This window comes from Cibotium barometz, chromosome 25 (genome assembly GCF_041138505.1).
Source record: "Cibotium barometz isolate CiBa-2024 chromosome 25, ASM4113850v1, whole genome shotgun sequence".
NCBI lineage: Eukaryota > Viridiplantae > Streptophyta > Polypodiopsida > Cyatheales > Cibotiaceae > Cibotium > Cibotium barometz.
Window position 1 is genome coordinate 16,728,702 of NC_141070.1, and position 15,502 is coordinate 16,744,203.

Here is a 15,502-nt window from a genome sequence, read left to right on the forward strand (position 1 = left end):
GATAGAACAACTAAAGACCGGAGCACAGAATCTGTAATATACTACCCACTCACTTGGCAAATTCAAATAACAATATGAGGATGAAGATTGGGACCCATACAAGCTAGATGAATTCCTCCGCACATAAAGATTTTCTACAGGTACTATGCCTCTCCTTAAGGTAGAGCATCAGCCAGAGCATCAGCCAGGCCAGCTAGTCAACCACTTGTGTTAGGCCTAAGGCCATTGTTTCTTGTCTCCTCATTAATCATGGTCCAAAAATGAACCTGTGCATTAGTGTTCTCTACCTATGAGTATAATAATGTTCCAAGGGTTGGGGGGTGCGTGCACGTGTTTTTTTTCTTTTTTTCTTTTTTTTCTTTTTTTTGGGGGGGTGTTGTGCAGTGTACGGCGGACACATAAATAAAGATTAATTTATTTCAAGTGACCCCACGTGGGGAACAAGAGTCTCACTTGACATCTTCCTCTATGTTGAAATAGCAATCAAGTATGGAGAGATGCTCCAGTGCATCAAAATTGGCTCTCAAGCCCAAAAATGCACTACCCATGCGGACACAACCATTTGCAGACCATTTACAGCCTTCCTCATTCTCCGAGTCACAAGTATCTCCACATGTTCTTCTAAATAAATCTGCAGACAAATCAGCCTCAGGCGTAACAGAAACAGACACTGCAAGGTCTTCTAGGTTTGCCAAAGACAAGGTAGCTTCGGTCACACTAAACTTTTCCTCCTTTCCGCCAGAGACCACATTTGGTCCACAAGGATCATCATCAGAGGATTGTGCATCGAGGAAAGTATCAGAATCCGAAAAGCGGATTTTACACCCAATTGCTTGCAAGGCGCGCTTGATGACAACATTCTCCTTTCGAAGACGAGCTGATGATGCAACTGCTGACACGGACGCTTGTTTCTCTACACGCAATTCTTCACTTATCAGCTTCAGTCTTGAAGTCAATTCCCGGACCTTAGTTTCAGCTGTGTCTTTGGCCTTCACATCAACAAGCAGAAAAAAAGAGAAATTCTGTTAATTCATCATTCCGAGCAGCAGAAACCCCACTGCTAGCCAAATCCTCTGTTGATTGAATGATGGATTCATAATGAATGATGTTGCAAATCGCAAAAAGAGAAAGAAAACCTTTTTTATCCCGGAATACGACTGCGCCAAAACACGGCACTGATTTTCCAGCTCACCACCCTGCACCCAACTGCTAGACAAGCTCCCTTCTGCACTGGTCTCAGATGGACAGGCCCATCGCAAGAAAAAGTTAGGCCAAAGCATTGGAGCAAGAGCTGCAGGAGGAGGAAGCAACGCTCCATCTCGATGTTCCCGGTCATAGAAAATGTTGAAGTGCTCATGCTCCCTCCCTTTTGCAAAACGCTGCTTTTCTAAATACACCCACATGCAGCCACAAGAATCTGCAATCCCAGCTTGAAACCTCTCCTTCTCACTGAAACATCATGAAGTCCATAGAATAAGTAAAACAGTTGCTACCTGAATGAGATTCACTACAGCATGTCAACATGCACTACCATTTGACACACGTGAGATTCTACAGTGTGTAAATAGATACATACAAGTGTGCACACACATACATACATCCATGCATGCATACGTACATAAAATACTTGGTAAATTACCTGTTACACAGAAAATTGCCAAACCGGCAGGATAATACGCAGTCCATAATCTCCACAAGAAACACCTGCAAAAAGGGCTTCATAAGCACGTTCTCGTACCTCCAAAGCACTAAAAATATGAAGTGTACTCTTTTGGAAAGCTGAGAAATATTATACAGTGTGAAGTATTACCGAAGAGAACTCAAATGCACGTGGGTACAACCGCAACATTTGTGCCACACAATCTACCCACTGTAACAAGAAAGTAAGGGCATCAATCTCCCATGTTTCAATACACTGAATGCACAGTATTATGATGCAGTTTGCTTGACAAAGTTCAAACAATACCTGCAAAAATATTGGGGAGTAATTGTTAGAAGCTGCTGCTGGGGTGTGACTAGCTAAGGAAGAGGTGAATGCAGAGCCCTGCGTAACTCGCATGGGTGGGGTCGTACCCATGTTTCCTGTACTTTGTCGTGGGCTTTCTGATGAGAAAAGATTGTTGCTGCTGTTATATGTAGGCATGCCCAATCGATCTGCAAACGGATGCCCAAAGGCAAGCCAGTCTTTCTCAATCAGTACCTACAAGACAGCAAGACCATTAGATGAGTTCTTAACTATCTTTACAAAGCCTATGCAACTAACGAAGCCATAATACAAGGAACTGAACAGTATACCCAAGCCAAGTCAACTAAAATGCCAAAAAAAAAAAAAGAGGTCACGTCTCTTTCATAGTCACAGGAAACGGGGGAAACGAGGGAAACGCCGTTTCCCCACGTCGAGTTCACCGAAACGGCTAGAAACGGGTAAGACTTGGTCGTGCTGCCTACGTGGCGTATTTTAATTTTAAAAAACGATGGATCAATGCCTTTGCTATGCGCTAAACGGGCCACCTTGGTCGTGCGCCTACATGGCATATTTTAATTAAAAAAACAATGGATCAACACCTTTGCTATGCGCTGCCCACGTGGCATTAAATTTAAAAAAAAATAAGCGTTGGCTGGCTGCCCGTTGAGAAAAAACAATCACCGCCTCTGCCCGTTGCTTCCTTGCAACTTGTCTCAACAACTTGTCTCAACACCACACCATATAATCTCTAGGACGAAGCTTGTTTTGTACAGTGTACTTGTCTTGTACACAACACTTGTTTCCTGTGACTGTGACACAAGTCCCAAAGCTCTAGCACGGTCCTCTCTCCCCTTCTCTCTCTTTCCCTCCCTTTCTCCCCTTAAGGAGCAAGGCTCAAGTCGGAGCAAGGCACTTCTCAACTTGGTCCTCCACAATCAATAACTTTTAATCAGTAAGTGTTTTTTTTATTTTAAATTTGTAAATGAACCTTGTTTTTTTTAATGATCATTTACTATTTAAAAATAGATGGGAAGCTTCTTAATTAAATTGCACCTTTTTTAGTAGTAGAACAAGTCCTTTTTCAATTAATCCCTCTCTTCTTATTGTGTTGTATTCAATAGTTTGCACTAATGGCATTCTATGAGCGGCGTTGTGATTATCGTTCATGCATGGCTAAGCGACAATACATCGAGACAGCTCATTGTCGATGCCCTTTGCCTCTTCGAGAGAGCCTGACATTGCAAGAGGCAATCTCTAAGAGGGCTCGACGATGTCACTGCCCTCCCATGTGGTTTTGGGATGATGAAGATTGCTTGTTATTGCAAATGGTCCCAAGACACACTCGAAGATGAGCCCCCATATGGCGAAACCTACAGCTTGTAGAAGAACCTATTGTGGTCCTAGTTGATGCTGAGGCACCTACCAGTCATGAGGATCAAGACAATAAAGCCCATGTAGAAAGTCACCTGTTGTAACTATTGCTAATGTTGAATGAATAAAGAATTTTATTTTTCTCTGAACTTTGTCGGCTCTATTGTGTACTTTCTTTTTTTAGAATCTCCTGGCACCTTGTCCTTATTGTCCATTGCAATGACCCTTGTTCCTCGGTCCTCTGCAGTCTTTGCACCCATGGCCTCCATGGATCATTCCACCTCAAATAAGTCTAAATCTATGGAGCGGTCTTGGTGGGATGAGGTCCTGGCGGAGGGTGCCTACAAAACAAGAGGCGCGAAAAAGTGGACATGCAAATATAGTCTCCTTACGAAGTCAGGTAGTGCAACTCGTATTCGAGCACACCTGCTTCATCAGCATGGACAAGACATTGCATTCTGTCCCAACATCACTAGTGAAGCACGAGAGGAGCTTCGTCAGAGAGACAAAGCAACGCGGGCATCTTCATCGGCTCGGAGGGCAAGGACGGGAGTAGATCCTTCCACATATGTGGGCACTTAAGGACAAACCTCTGGAACCACTAGGTCTTCATATGGTGGAATGCCTTCATTTTTTGGACCCACTGCAAGTCCATTTGGTGCACCACCACCAGCAGTGGGCGTGAGGGGTACTCTTCGATCCAGGCAGAGTACACTTCAGAGTAGATGGGACCCAAAGAAGGAGGAGGTGGATGGTAGTGTTGCGCGCTTCTTCTACCATGATGCAATTGCCTTTCAGGCTGCTCGGTCCTTCTAGTTCAAGGACATGGTGCGCAAGATTGCAGAGTATGGATACACTCCTCCATCATCAGAGGCATTGAGAACCACCTTACTAACGAAGGAGAAGGGCACAGTTGCTAGTTGCTGCAGCAACAGAGATTGTTAGGTCCTCTTGGGACAGGAATGGCATCACTCTTATTGTAGATGGCTGGAGCAACACTCGGTCCAGATCCATTCATGGTGTCATTGCCTATTCCAAAGGGCAGTCTTACTTTATCTCATCGCATGATGCATCGGAGACAGGGAAAAGTGCAGAAGCACTCTTCCTAGAGTGGTCAGCAGCCGTACAAGCGGTGGGTGAAGAGAAAGTGATCCACCATTGTTTGGGGCTGTCTTAGCCTGCACAGGCTGCCCAGCCATGCTGGCTGGCTGCCCATGGGCTAGCCAATAACCTGGCCACTCGGCTGCCCGAGCCTCCTAAACTGGCCGACAGGCTGGCCGCCTTGCTGTCCAGGCCCCCATTGTGCTGGCCGAGAGCAGGCCCTGGTTGCAAACCAAATACTCAGGACACATGACCAAGACCATGTATGGGACTTGTACACCTGACCTTGGACGCTTAGAGTGGAGCCTTGGCTGATTCGTCCTGGACTGGGGCCCAATTTCCACTCCATGTCCTACACCTTCTGTTCAGATATGTCCACATGGCATCCAAGTGTGGGATGCACGTGACATCCCCTTCTACTTAACTCGAAGCTACATAGCCTCTAGATAGTCCATCAATAAAGCTGGATAGTCTTCGAAGAAGTCTTTGTCAAGCCAAACCGCTTCGTGAGTCCCTCGGTCTTGAAACTTCATGAGGAACTGTCTTTGTCTTCGGCTAGAGCCGTGCTTGAAGCGGCGCAAAAGGATCTGCTCGAGAACCATCACTTCAGTTTCATCAACTATGTCTGGCTTTGCTTCGTCTTTAACTTCTAAAGGGATTGGACATGCATATGGTTTCAACCAATTGACATGGAACACATCGTGCATAGTCGAACTCGGAGGTAGCTTCAACTTCATTGAAACCTCGTTGATCTTTCTCTGAATAGGAAAAGGTCCGAAAATCCTGAACAATAATTTTGGGCATCGCTTGCCTCGTTGCTTCATAATTCAAAAATAAACCCAATCTCTTTCTGAGAAATCCACATCCCTTCGGTCTTTATTGGACTATCAAGTGTAGGCCTCTTGCACTTTAGCCAACCTATCTTTAATTGATTCCAAGATCTCTTGGTAAGACTCCATCAATCTATTCGTTTCAAATACTGAAGACGAGGTTCTGGTCAATAGCGACCGGAGTGATCTTCCAAATGCTGCTTCACAAGGAGTCCTGCGAATAGCTAAAGAAAATGAATCATTCAAAACTGCTTGAACTAAAGGCAAATATGATTCCCGGTCGTAGACATCACACTTCAGCACGTCGAAGGCCAACTAGTTGGGTGTGAAATGCACCGGAAAAGTTCAGTTTAGTACCAAAATTAACAAACAATGCCCTCGAGAAATGACCGGTAAACTTGGCATCTCGATATGACACTATGTCCTAGGAATCCCACCAATCGGATACCAATGCCGAATAAACAAATGGGTAATATCTTCAACGGTCACATTGACCCTACATGGAATAAGCATAACAAATTTGCCAAATCTATTACCCAGACTAGGAGGCAGATTTGTGACAAAATCCATCAATATATCCTTCAGGAATGGGTAAAGACTGTAACAACCCTATCTTCTTCCCACGAGGAGCTTTCACTTTCTGACAAACGTCACAATGTTGCACATGAGTGAACACATCTCGCCTCATTCGTAGCCAATAATATTGCCTCTCTAGCTTCTCCAAAGTCAAATTCATGTCCCAGTGACCACTAGTATGGCATCATGGGCGTCATGGAGAAGAGCTGCCTTGAACGACTTCATGACACAAAGTCAGCCTTTGTCAAACAGCCAGTCATCTCGTATCAAAAAGTGGCATGGTCTTGTGGCATCCAATGCATGTTCCCACTGTGTACTAAATTCCTCGGAATCCGCATACGTATGCTTCATGTCATCTAGTCCTGTACCAACAAGGTCAAGTCTAGTGTTCCGAATCAAAGTCATTGTTTCCTTCCTACTCAAAGCATCGATCACTTGGTTAGCCTTTCTTGAAAGGTACTCGATCATACCACCAAATTGCTAGAAAATTTGGCTCGAGCAGTACTGACGGTCACTACATTGTGCACTTGGCAATGTCTAAATCCAGCACAATGCTTGATGGTCAGTGCGAACCTCAAATTCTCGGCCATGAAGAAAATGCTCCCAATGTTTCAGGGCCTGAATTACTGCTAGGAGTTCTCGATCGTAGACCGAGTAATTGTTTTCTGCGGGCAGTAACTTACGAGACATGGAAGCTACTCATTCTATTGTAACATAGCTCCAAATCACGATATTGGTAATTACTTGAAACGGCTCGTCTCACAAGGCAAGCGCTAGACAAGGAGTTATGAAAAAGCCACTTGAGGTTCTTGAATGCCTCCAAAGCTCGTGGATCCGCTGCCTTCTAGTCTTGATACCCTTAAGCAGATCTGTAAGATCGCCCACGTCAAAGAATATGTCAATATGGGTGAAATATGCTTGGCATATGCCCACAAAGGATCGGATGTTGTATGCTGTCTGTGGTGACTATCTCATCCACCTTGGCCAAATCAAGTCGGATGTCCTCAGCACTGATTATGTATCCAAGGTAGTGAACCTCGAACAAATAAAATCCCGACTTTTTCTCATTGACATAGAGCTCATTGCTTTCCAGCAACTTCAAAAGTTTCCCAACATCGATGTCATGCTGCTCAATCGTAGCTGAAAATACCAATATGTCGTCCAAAAATATGAAACAAACTTGCCAATCACGTCACTGAATATCCGCATCATCATGCGGTTGAATGTTGTTGGGGCGTTCCTCAAGCCAAAAGGCATGACCATAAATTCATAGTGAGCCCGTTCCGTACAAAAGACTGTCTTAGGGATGTCCCCCTCAACAATCCCAACCTGGTGGTACCCACTCTTCAAATCCAATTTCAAGAACAACATGGCTTCATTCAACCTCTCGAGAGAATGTAATCTATTCGAGGCATCGAAAACGTACTCTTGATAGTCCGCTTATTGAGTGCATGATAATCGACACACAATCGGGAAGGACCATCTTTTTTCTTGACGAACAAGATCGGGGCTGCAAATGGCGACACACTAGGACGTATGAAGCCAAATTGCAACACAGTGGCGGTCCAACTCTGATTCCATTGCCTTGGACAGGCGGCACAAAAACTTGCTTGGGGAATCCGAGCCTAGGAGGAGATCTATCTTGTGGTCCTCCAGTCTAGACGGGGAGAGATGGGGAGGGAGATTTTCCTAAAGAAAAATCTCTAGAACTTTTCATGGAGAGCTTGGTACTTCTCTAGAGCACGGGCCACCATCTGGCCAATCTCAATATAAATCCCCGCACATTGTGCGCCTTTCTTGATTCACACTTAATGGTCATTGGGGCTTTGGAGTCTTGGACGCATTTCGGGTGATCTGAAAAGTGTGCCTATCCCAATCAACGTCTGGCTGGAACTTGTGAAACCATTGAATTATGTCTGCTCCTACAAGAGGGAAAACCATAAAGTCTCGCACAAACTCTATGCCCTTAATCACTAGCTTGGCACCTTGAGCTTCAAACTTGATGCTCGTCGTCATGCCGGTGCTAAATCCCTCAACCTTCTTGTCTACCAAAGTCATCAGGAACCAGGCTCGCCGAGCAGCTTGCTCCGTGAGACGACTACTCTCTGGCCACCTATGTAGCCAAAGGTCTTGAGCAGTTCGGTGCGCTCATACTCCTGGTCTTGGGCGCCTTTTGCTTATCTTCGGGTTCTTGGCGATTGCACCAACCGAAGAACTGGGGTCGAAAAAACTAGGAATGTTCCTGGGGTCTGTGTGGGAGCGGGGCTCACCATGGAGGACGTGGAGGCTGGGGTGGTAGTCTGCAGAGTGGTAGCCTTATTTGGACAATCCTTAGAGGTGTGTCCTTTTATGTGACAAAAGAAACACCTACCCTCCTCCTTGTTCTGAGCTATCTCTTCGGCACTCAATTTCCCACAGGTCTTGCTTGCCTAAGTTTTCTAGTCTGGAGTAAGCTTGGGTGCATTAGTCGAGTTCCTGGAGCCAGAGGCTCCCGTGCTCTATACTAGGGAACAACCCGTCCAGCTTGGCCTATCCCCCACCAAGCAGATATCCGTCTTGGAGTCAAAGGCTGGGAAGTCTTCGGCTTTCCGCCATTGTACTTCATTTCAGCACTCTATGCAAGCGAGAGTGCATCCTCGAAGGTGGCTAGCCGTAACATGCGCACTTTCCACTGAATTTGCGTGTCAAGGCCATAAAGGAACTGCCCTTTCTTGTCCTTGTCAAAAAATGCCAACATAAGTTCGAAATTTTATTAACAAACTATAGGATTGGTTGCGTGTTTTGATGTGCCCCCCTGAACTCATCTTCGAGTCGCTCAAGGTAATGGGGCGGTAGAAACCACCGCTTAAGATATCGAACAAACTCGCCAGAGACATAAGTTGCCATATCTAATCTGGTGTGGACGTGAGCCCACTAGGTCCACCATGGAATGGCCTCACCTTCTAAATACCAACTAGCCAAGATCACTCTATCAGAGTCATTTTTTTCTCACAGCATGCAACCAGGAATAAAGGGTCGTGGGGTTGAATTTACCATATTAGACTTACTGAAGTTCATCCTCTCAAGAGGATGACTCCAAGAAGCAACTCGTGTAGCTCTTGCGTCTAAGGCCGCAAGAAATCTTTCGTGCTCCGCGTGTCACTTGGCGTCTTCTTGCGAGGCAGCACGGGATGTTGCCGCATGGTCTTCCATCAATCGAATCTCCAATGCTCGCATCTGCAACTCAAGTGTCGAACTCGGCTGCGGTCGTAACCCTTCATAAGGGTTGTCAGGAAGAGCATCTACTATCGGGATGTGGGAAAAAGGAGGAGAGAGAGGAGGAGGCACCCGGCCAAACCTTGTGGCTGGGCGACTGGGCTGCCCAGGCCTCCTAAACTGGCCGCCTTGCTGTCCAAGCAGCCATAGAGCTGGCCGACAGCATGCCCTAGCCTCTCTTGGCTGGTGGGCAAGCCCATGGGCCATCTTGATCCCTCTTGGGTGGCCTGCTGCCTAAGGCCTACCCCATGCCCAAGTGAAAGAGATTCCATCCCTTTCCTGGGGTAGCCCTAAGGGCTGACCCCCTTCTACATGCAACCTACATGCTTCTAGACAGATGCCTGGCATCTGGTTGCAAACCAAATACTCATAACACTTGAGATCATTCCAAAGGGAAACTTACAGTACAAATTGGTACTGCTTCATGTGCAGGACAATGCACACCTGACCAAGACCATGTACGGGACTTGTACACCTCCGGGCCAGTCCCTCCAAAAGAATCCACAAAATCAGCCACTTCATCTACAGTAGAAAGAATGTAGGAGAAAGTGAGCTTTTCCTCTTTCACCCTTTCTATTGAGCTGATTTCCTTTATCCCCCTTTAAAGATGGGTGTGTTTTACTCAATTGTCCTGCCAATCCTCGTGAAAGTCTCATTGCACAGTTCACTAAAACATTTAATCCCGATTGGTGCTTCTTCCCCTTACCATTTCTGTTGAGATCCAGGGTCTCGTGTGTGTGTGTACCCTCGTGTGTGTGAACCTCTGTTCGTGTATCATTAAGTCATGCAATACTCTCTCTCTCTCCTCTCTCTCTCTCTCTCTCTCTCTCTCTCTCTATACATGGATATCTTCCATCCACCTTAGCTTAGGTGCACCCGTGCAAACCCTAACCCTAACCTACAATTGGTATCAGATCATCCTTAGGGTTCCTCTGATTTTAGGATATCTTCCATCCACCTTAGCTTAGGTGCACCCATGCAAACTCTAACCCTAACCTACAATTGGTATCAGATCATCTTTAGGGGTTTCTGTTCACCGCCTTCTGCTCCTGCCGCAGCACCGTACATCCACCTCTACCTGCACTGGCCTGTCTCCGCTATTCTGTGCTGACCTGTGCTACTCTCTGCAGCAGCCGCCTGTGCACCACTGCCTGAGCAGCAGCTATCTGTGTGCTGCCTCTGCAGCGCCATGCCACTACCGCTGCTGCCCCTTTGCGCCGTCGCCACCCTGTTGCTGCTGCTGCTGACAGCCTCCTCCATACACTGCTGCCCCTGAGCACCGCCGCCGCCGCCGCCGCCACTCTACTGATGTTGTACCTGCACGTACTTCTGCTGTACCTGCACTCTCACATTAGCAGCTCGTCTCACCTGTGCAACTCCACCACATCACCTGTACCTGCAGGTAGAAATCATCACCTTCAAGCTCCTGCAATCACAAAAATTTGGGGGTTTTGCAAAAATTAGCTTTCTGCATCTTTTCCAAATAAAAGCCGGGTGCACCTGTGCAATCCCTAACCCTAACCTACAATTTAAATAACTTAAGAGCACATGTTTAAGCATGTCATGCTTCAGCCCCTCTAAATATCATTTATAGAACAAAAAAAACTCCCAAGCATGATCCCAAGTTTTTGTTCATTTGGCATCTGCTTTGGAATTGCATGGACGTAATGCTGCCTTGTAAACCTGAGCGTTCACTGTAACATACTCTCTCTCAGAAGAACCTCCTTGAATTGTTGCACATGTAGGATTGTTGTACAAGTTCTGGTGTGATCTATGTTTATTGCCTGTCATACCATAGAGGGACAGAGATGCAGAAACCCAAAACCCTGCACCTACAAAAAACCCTAGAAATGCAGAAACCATGAGAGAGAGAGAGAGAGAGAGAGAGAGAGATTAACGTCTACAAAAGACTGAAAGGGTCTATGAGACCAAACTAGTACATGTAAACCATGAGACTTAGAGTCAGACCATGGAAAGAAAATGCTGAGAGAGAGAGAGAGAGAGAGAGAGAGAGAGAGAGAGAGAGAGAGAGATCAGCTAGCAAACCTGGAAGCCACGAAAAGTACGGTAATACGGATCAAGCATAAGCTCTGCCAAAGCAACAATCTGAGTCGTTCTGTCCCAGCCATCACTGAAACCAATAAGCTCAAAGTCAAACCACTTCTAGATTTCAAAAAAAAAGTATGAACCCCTTCCGGGAAAGCTGCACAAAAAAGTAGAATTATAACCAAAGCTTCTTTCAATTACTTTAATCAGTTTGTCACTACTAAATTGGCATGTTCTTAAGAGCAGGAACTATAGCACACTCGTAGCTGTTTTCAATGTAAGAATTTGATGAATGCGATCATACCTGCGCGAGCTTGGAGCTGTGAGCACCCCCCCCCCCACACCCACACACACATCGAACTGTGCTGCACCCACCTTCGCCCCCTCTCCTCCTTCCACACTGCTCCCACCTGCGCCCCCTCTCACTGCCCCAGCTCCCTCTGTTGCCCCCATCCGCCTGTGTCCCCTCCTTCTGCCTGCGCCCCTCTAGCCCCCTCTTCCCAACTGCGTCCCGCCTTCCCCCCTGCACCCCTTCTTGCCCCCTCTGTCCACCTGCGCTCCCTCTCTCTGCCTGTGCCATCAGGTTGAGTTTGACTCGCCAGCAGCGTCAGATAGAGTCATGCAGTTGAGCCCTCTTGCACTGCATACGGCCCAGGCCTTCTTTGCAAGGTGGCAGCACGGCTTCGACCCTGCATCCGACCCACTGGCTGGCAATTCAGGCTTTTCCGTGACAGTCTACTTCCCCGGCCTCAAGAACGAATACCTTCCTCTTCTCCCGGTTATTGGAGGAGCCATTGGGAGAGTGATGGAAACCCCCCCCCCCCTACTGCCGCTTTGGCACTCGCACGGGTGGGCGGGGTTCCCTCCCTTCGCATCTGTATTGCCTCGGCAGAGACAGTGCCTCACGTCATACCCTTCCTTGCCTCCGGGGAGACCCCATCCTACAAAGAGTAGACTACTCAAGCCTCCCAGGACAATGCTTCATATGCAAGCAGATGGGACATCGCACTAGAGCTTGTCCTCGTCGCCAATCCAAGAGACCGCCTCCAATGTCCCCCCCCCCCCCCCCCCTTTTCGGGTCCCAACTCAGATCATCCTCAAGGGTCCCAGCTCAAATCATCCTCTAGGGTCCCAGCTCAGATCATCCTCAGGGGTCCCAACTCAAATCATCCTCAGGGGGCCGGGAGAGATGCAAGCACGAGGACCCGACCGCAGATGACTCTGCTGCAGGAGAGTGGCAGACCATTGGCCCGCGCCAGGGTAGGACCCTTGGCACTTACCAGAGTTTGGGCGCAGCCCTGGGAGTCTATACTTCTCGCGATCTGACAGGAGGAGCACCGGCCCCAATCTCTCTCAACTTGATAGATTCTATGTGGATGAGTGGGCTTGTGATCGTGGGGGCATGATTGGTATCTTGGCGGACACTACTTTCTCTGATCATGCAACAGTCATTTTGTCCTTGGAGGACCCTTGGAGGCAAGACAAGCCCTTGAGCACGAGGATTCCGAACAACCTCATACAGGACTCTAAGATCTGCAGTAGGATAGAGCAGATATGGGAGGGACTCGATTTTAACTCAGGTTCTGTCGCACACACCTTGGATGTGGGCCTCGGTGGGATCAACAACCTTTTGCAGGAGGCAGCACAACAGAAAGGCGGGATTCCGTGAGCAGGAGAGGAGCATTCGGCGGGGTCTTGCTTCTCTCCAGCGTCTCTAGGAGAGTTTCCCCGATAGCCCATGGATTGAGAGTCAGCTTGCACCCCCCCCCCCCCCCCCCCCCCCCCCCCGACTTGACCCATGACACTAAAACAGGTTTTGTTTAGGATCGAAGCATTCTAGACAACATCTTCACTTTCTAGGAGCCGACAGCTTCGGCCAAGATGCGACAACAGGACCTCATTGTGCTCCTCCTAGATTTTGAGAAAGCTTATGATAGAGTTGATTGGGGATTTCTAGAGGACACGATGTTTCCCAATGGAGTGGATCCGCGGTGTTTCAGGCCTCTACTTAGCCAGGTTCTCCTTCAGGGAGCCCGAGGTGACAAATTTCCCCTTTCTCGCTCGACGCTCGGTCCAACAGGGCTGTCCACTAGCACTAGGGTCAGAGCCGCCTTGCAACTTCCCCCACTGACCGCCGGAGGTATGAATGATGTCGAGCCAAATGCTCTTGATGGACTCTGCAGGCAGAGTGTGGGTATCCTCGATCGCTTCGTTGCATCGAGCTCTCAATATGTCCCAAGCTACAATGCTGCTACAAATCTCCCATCTTTGGGACGAGCCTGGAGTCCAGTGAAATCAGTAGATGGGCTAGGATTGTACTGCCGATATGCGAAGGTGAGAGACCTGAAGGGCTAGCCCCCCACCTTCCCCCTCATAAGCTCTTCCTATTTGTCGCCGAGACCATGAGCAATTTTCTCTCAGCTTAGGATATGGGGCTCCAGGGATTGTGTCTCCCCATCCGTACTCAAGAGGAGTTGTTGGACTCGGAGTTTGCAGATGACACAACAGTTTATACTTATCCGGAGATGTGGGGAATCTCCAGAGATTCACAAAGGCGATAGAGATCTTTTGTCACACATCAAGAGCGCATATCAACTAGCACAAGTCGTGCGGTTTTTGGGTAGGCTCTACACCCACCCTGACTTGGCATCCAATTGAGGCTTTCTAGTGGATCTCGAGGGGCACTCTAGTCCGCTATCAGGTGGGCATCGATCTCTCTCCAGAGCAGCAGCTAGCCCCTCTTCTTCTGAGCATTCAGAAGAAGCTTTTGTACTGGAGTTTTGCGAGGCTTTCCTTATCCGGCCGAGTGGTGGTGGCGAACCAGGTCCTCCTTGCCACCATGTGGTACATTACTTCTCGCTAGGCCTTCTCCCAAACTTGCATTGGTCAGGTACAGCAGTTGATCCGCAACTTTTTGTGAGCCAGCAGCAGTGATGGGAGGCATGCCTGGGCCAAGGTGGCCTAGAGAGTGATCATTCAAAAAACACAAAGGGGGGACATCATTGACCCTTCCATTCAGAGTCGTGCCCTGCTAGAGGACTCCTCGCAGGTGGTGAGCCTTGGAAGGACTTCCTCTTGGCCAAGAATTCAAGCCACACCCCGAGCTTGGGGGGCCCTTGGCCGTAGAGCACCAAATTGTTCTTCACAGAGATGCGGGACCTCGGCTTTAGCCAAACTTTTGAGGACAGATTTGCCACCAGCCTACTCCGAGCTTGGGATCACCTCAAGTTGGCCCTCCAACAGTCAATTCCAATAGCCTCAGAGGAGCGTCTTTGACAGTCCCTGATCTGGAGACTGGAACCCCCTGATTCGTTTTCCCAGAGGCCACATGCTAGGAGCCCTACCTCATGTACCTTGGGGAGCGTTGAGCATTGGACCTACCAATTCACTTGGAGATTGGCTTGCATTCAGAAAGCTTCCCCCGAGGCTCAAGAGAGAGGCCTGGTTGGGATGCAGGGTAGGGATAGACTCAGCTTCAACATCGACTCTGCTATTCCTCAGGAGTGGCGACCTCTATCCCAGATCCGGACCACCCCCAGTGGGACCCGGGGGAGTGGACTTGGCGTGATTCTGCTTGACAGGGAGGAGGAGAGGCTAGGTACCCCATTCTTCGCATACACCACACGGCTAGGCCACAAGATCCAGATGCCCGAGGTTGAGGGCACCCCGGAAGCAATAGGGCCTCTCACAACAGTTTCTCTCAGATTTTTCAATTAGGCCTTGGGACAACTTTTGACCTCAAAAGATCACCCTCTTTCTTTGGCTGCTCGCACACAGGAGTTTGGTGGTTGGCACAGGGTTGACCATAGCAGCTTGGCCGAGGTGCAACCACTCTCAGCAGTCTCAGTGACATTGTCTTTGGGATTGCCCGAAGGCTTAGCAAATTTGGCAACGGATTCTCCACATTTTCACAATGGAGAGGACCTCAAACCGCATCATTTCATCAGGCACTGTAACTTGGGCCACTAAGGCTGAGTTTGTCATGGCTTATGAGGAGGAAGGTGGGGGGCTAGCCCTTCAAGCCTCTCACCTTCACATTTCGGCAATACCAATCCCAGCCCCATCTACAGATCACTGGACTCCGGGTTCGTGCCAAAGATGGGAGATTTGTAGCAGCATTGTAGCCTGGCAAATCTGGAGAGCTAGATGCTGCAAAGCCATCAAAGGCACCACACTCCGCCTGCACAATCCATCAGGAGCATTTGGCTTGACATCATTCATACCCTCCGCGGCCAATGGGGAAAGTTGCAAGATGACTTTGACCACATGCGGAAGCGGTGGGAAGCCTTCTTGAGGCTCTGGCGGCCTGGCCCTTTTCTCACAGATAGAGGTGGTGAGTCCACTTGGCACTACAAAC

The 15,502-nt window shown here is 48.3% G+C and overlaps 1 protein-coding gene across 5 annotated transcripts in view; it reads right to left on the minus strand.

The window, feature by feature from the left end:
* Positions 1–399: 399 nt before the first annotated feature.
* Positions 400–15,502, minus strand: part of LOC147624310 (phosphatidylinositol-3-phosphatase myotubularin-1-like) — a 42,066-nt gene continuing 26,963 nt past the window's right edge. For all 5 annotated transcript variants that reach the window (XM_086819295.1, XM_086819294.1, XM_086819296.1 and 2 more), the window contains 6 exons: positions 11,146–11,230; positions 1,967–2,200; positions 1,811–1,870; positions 1,640–1,704; positions 1,137–1,449; positions 400–989 (listed from right to left, as the gene is read on the minus strand). In XM_086819295.1, the coding sequence (XP_086675421.1) occupies positions 450–989; positions 1,137–1,449; positions 1,640–1,704; positions 1,811–1,870; positions 1,967–2,200; positions 11,146–11,230 (1,297 nt within the window). In that variant the 3' untranslated portion in view covers positions 400–449. The remainder of the gene's footprint in view (positions 990–1,136; positions 1,450–1,639; positions 1,705–1,810; positions 1,871–1,966; positions 2,201–11,145; positions 11,231–15,502) is intronic.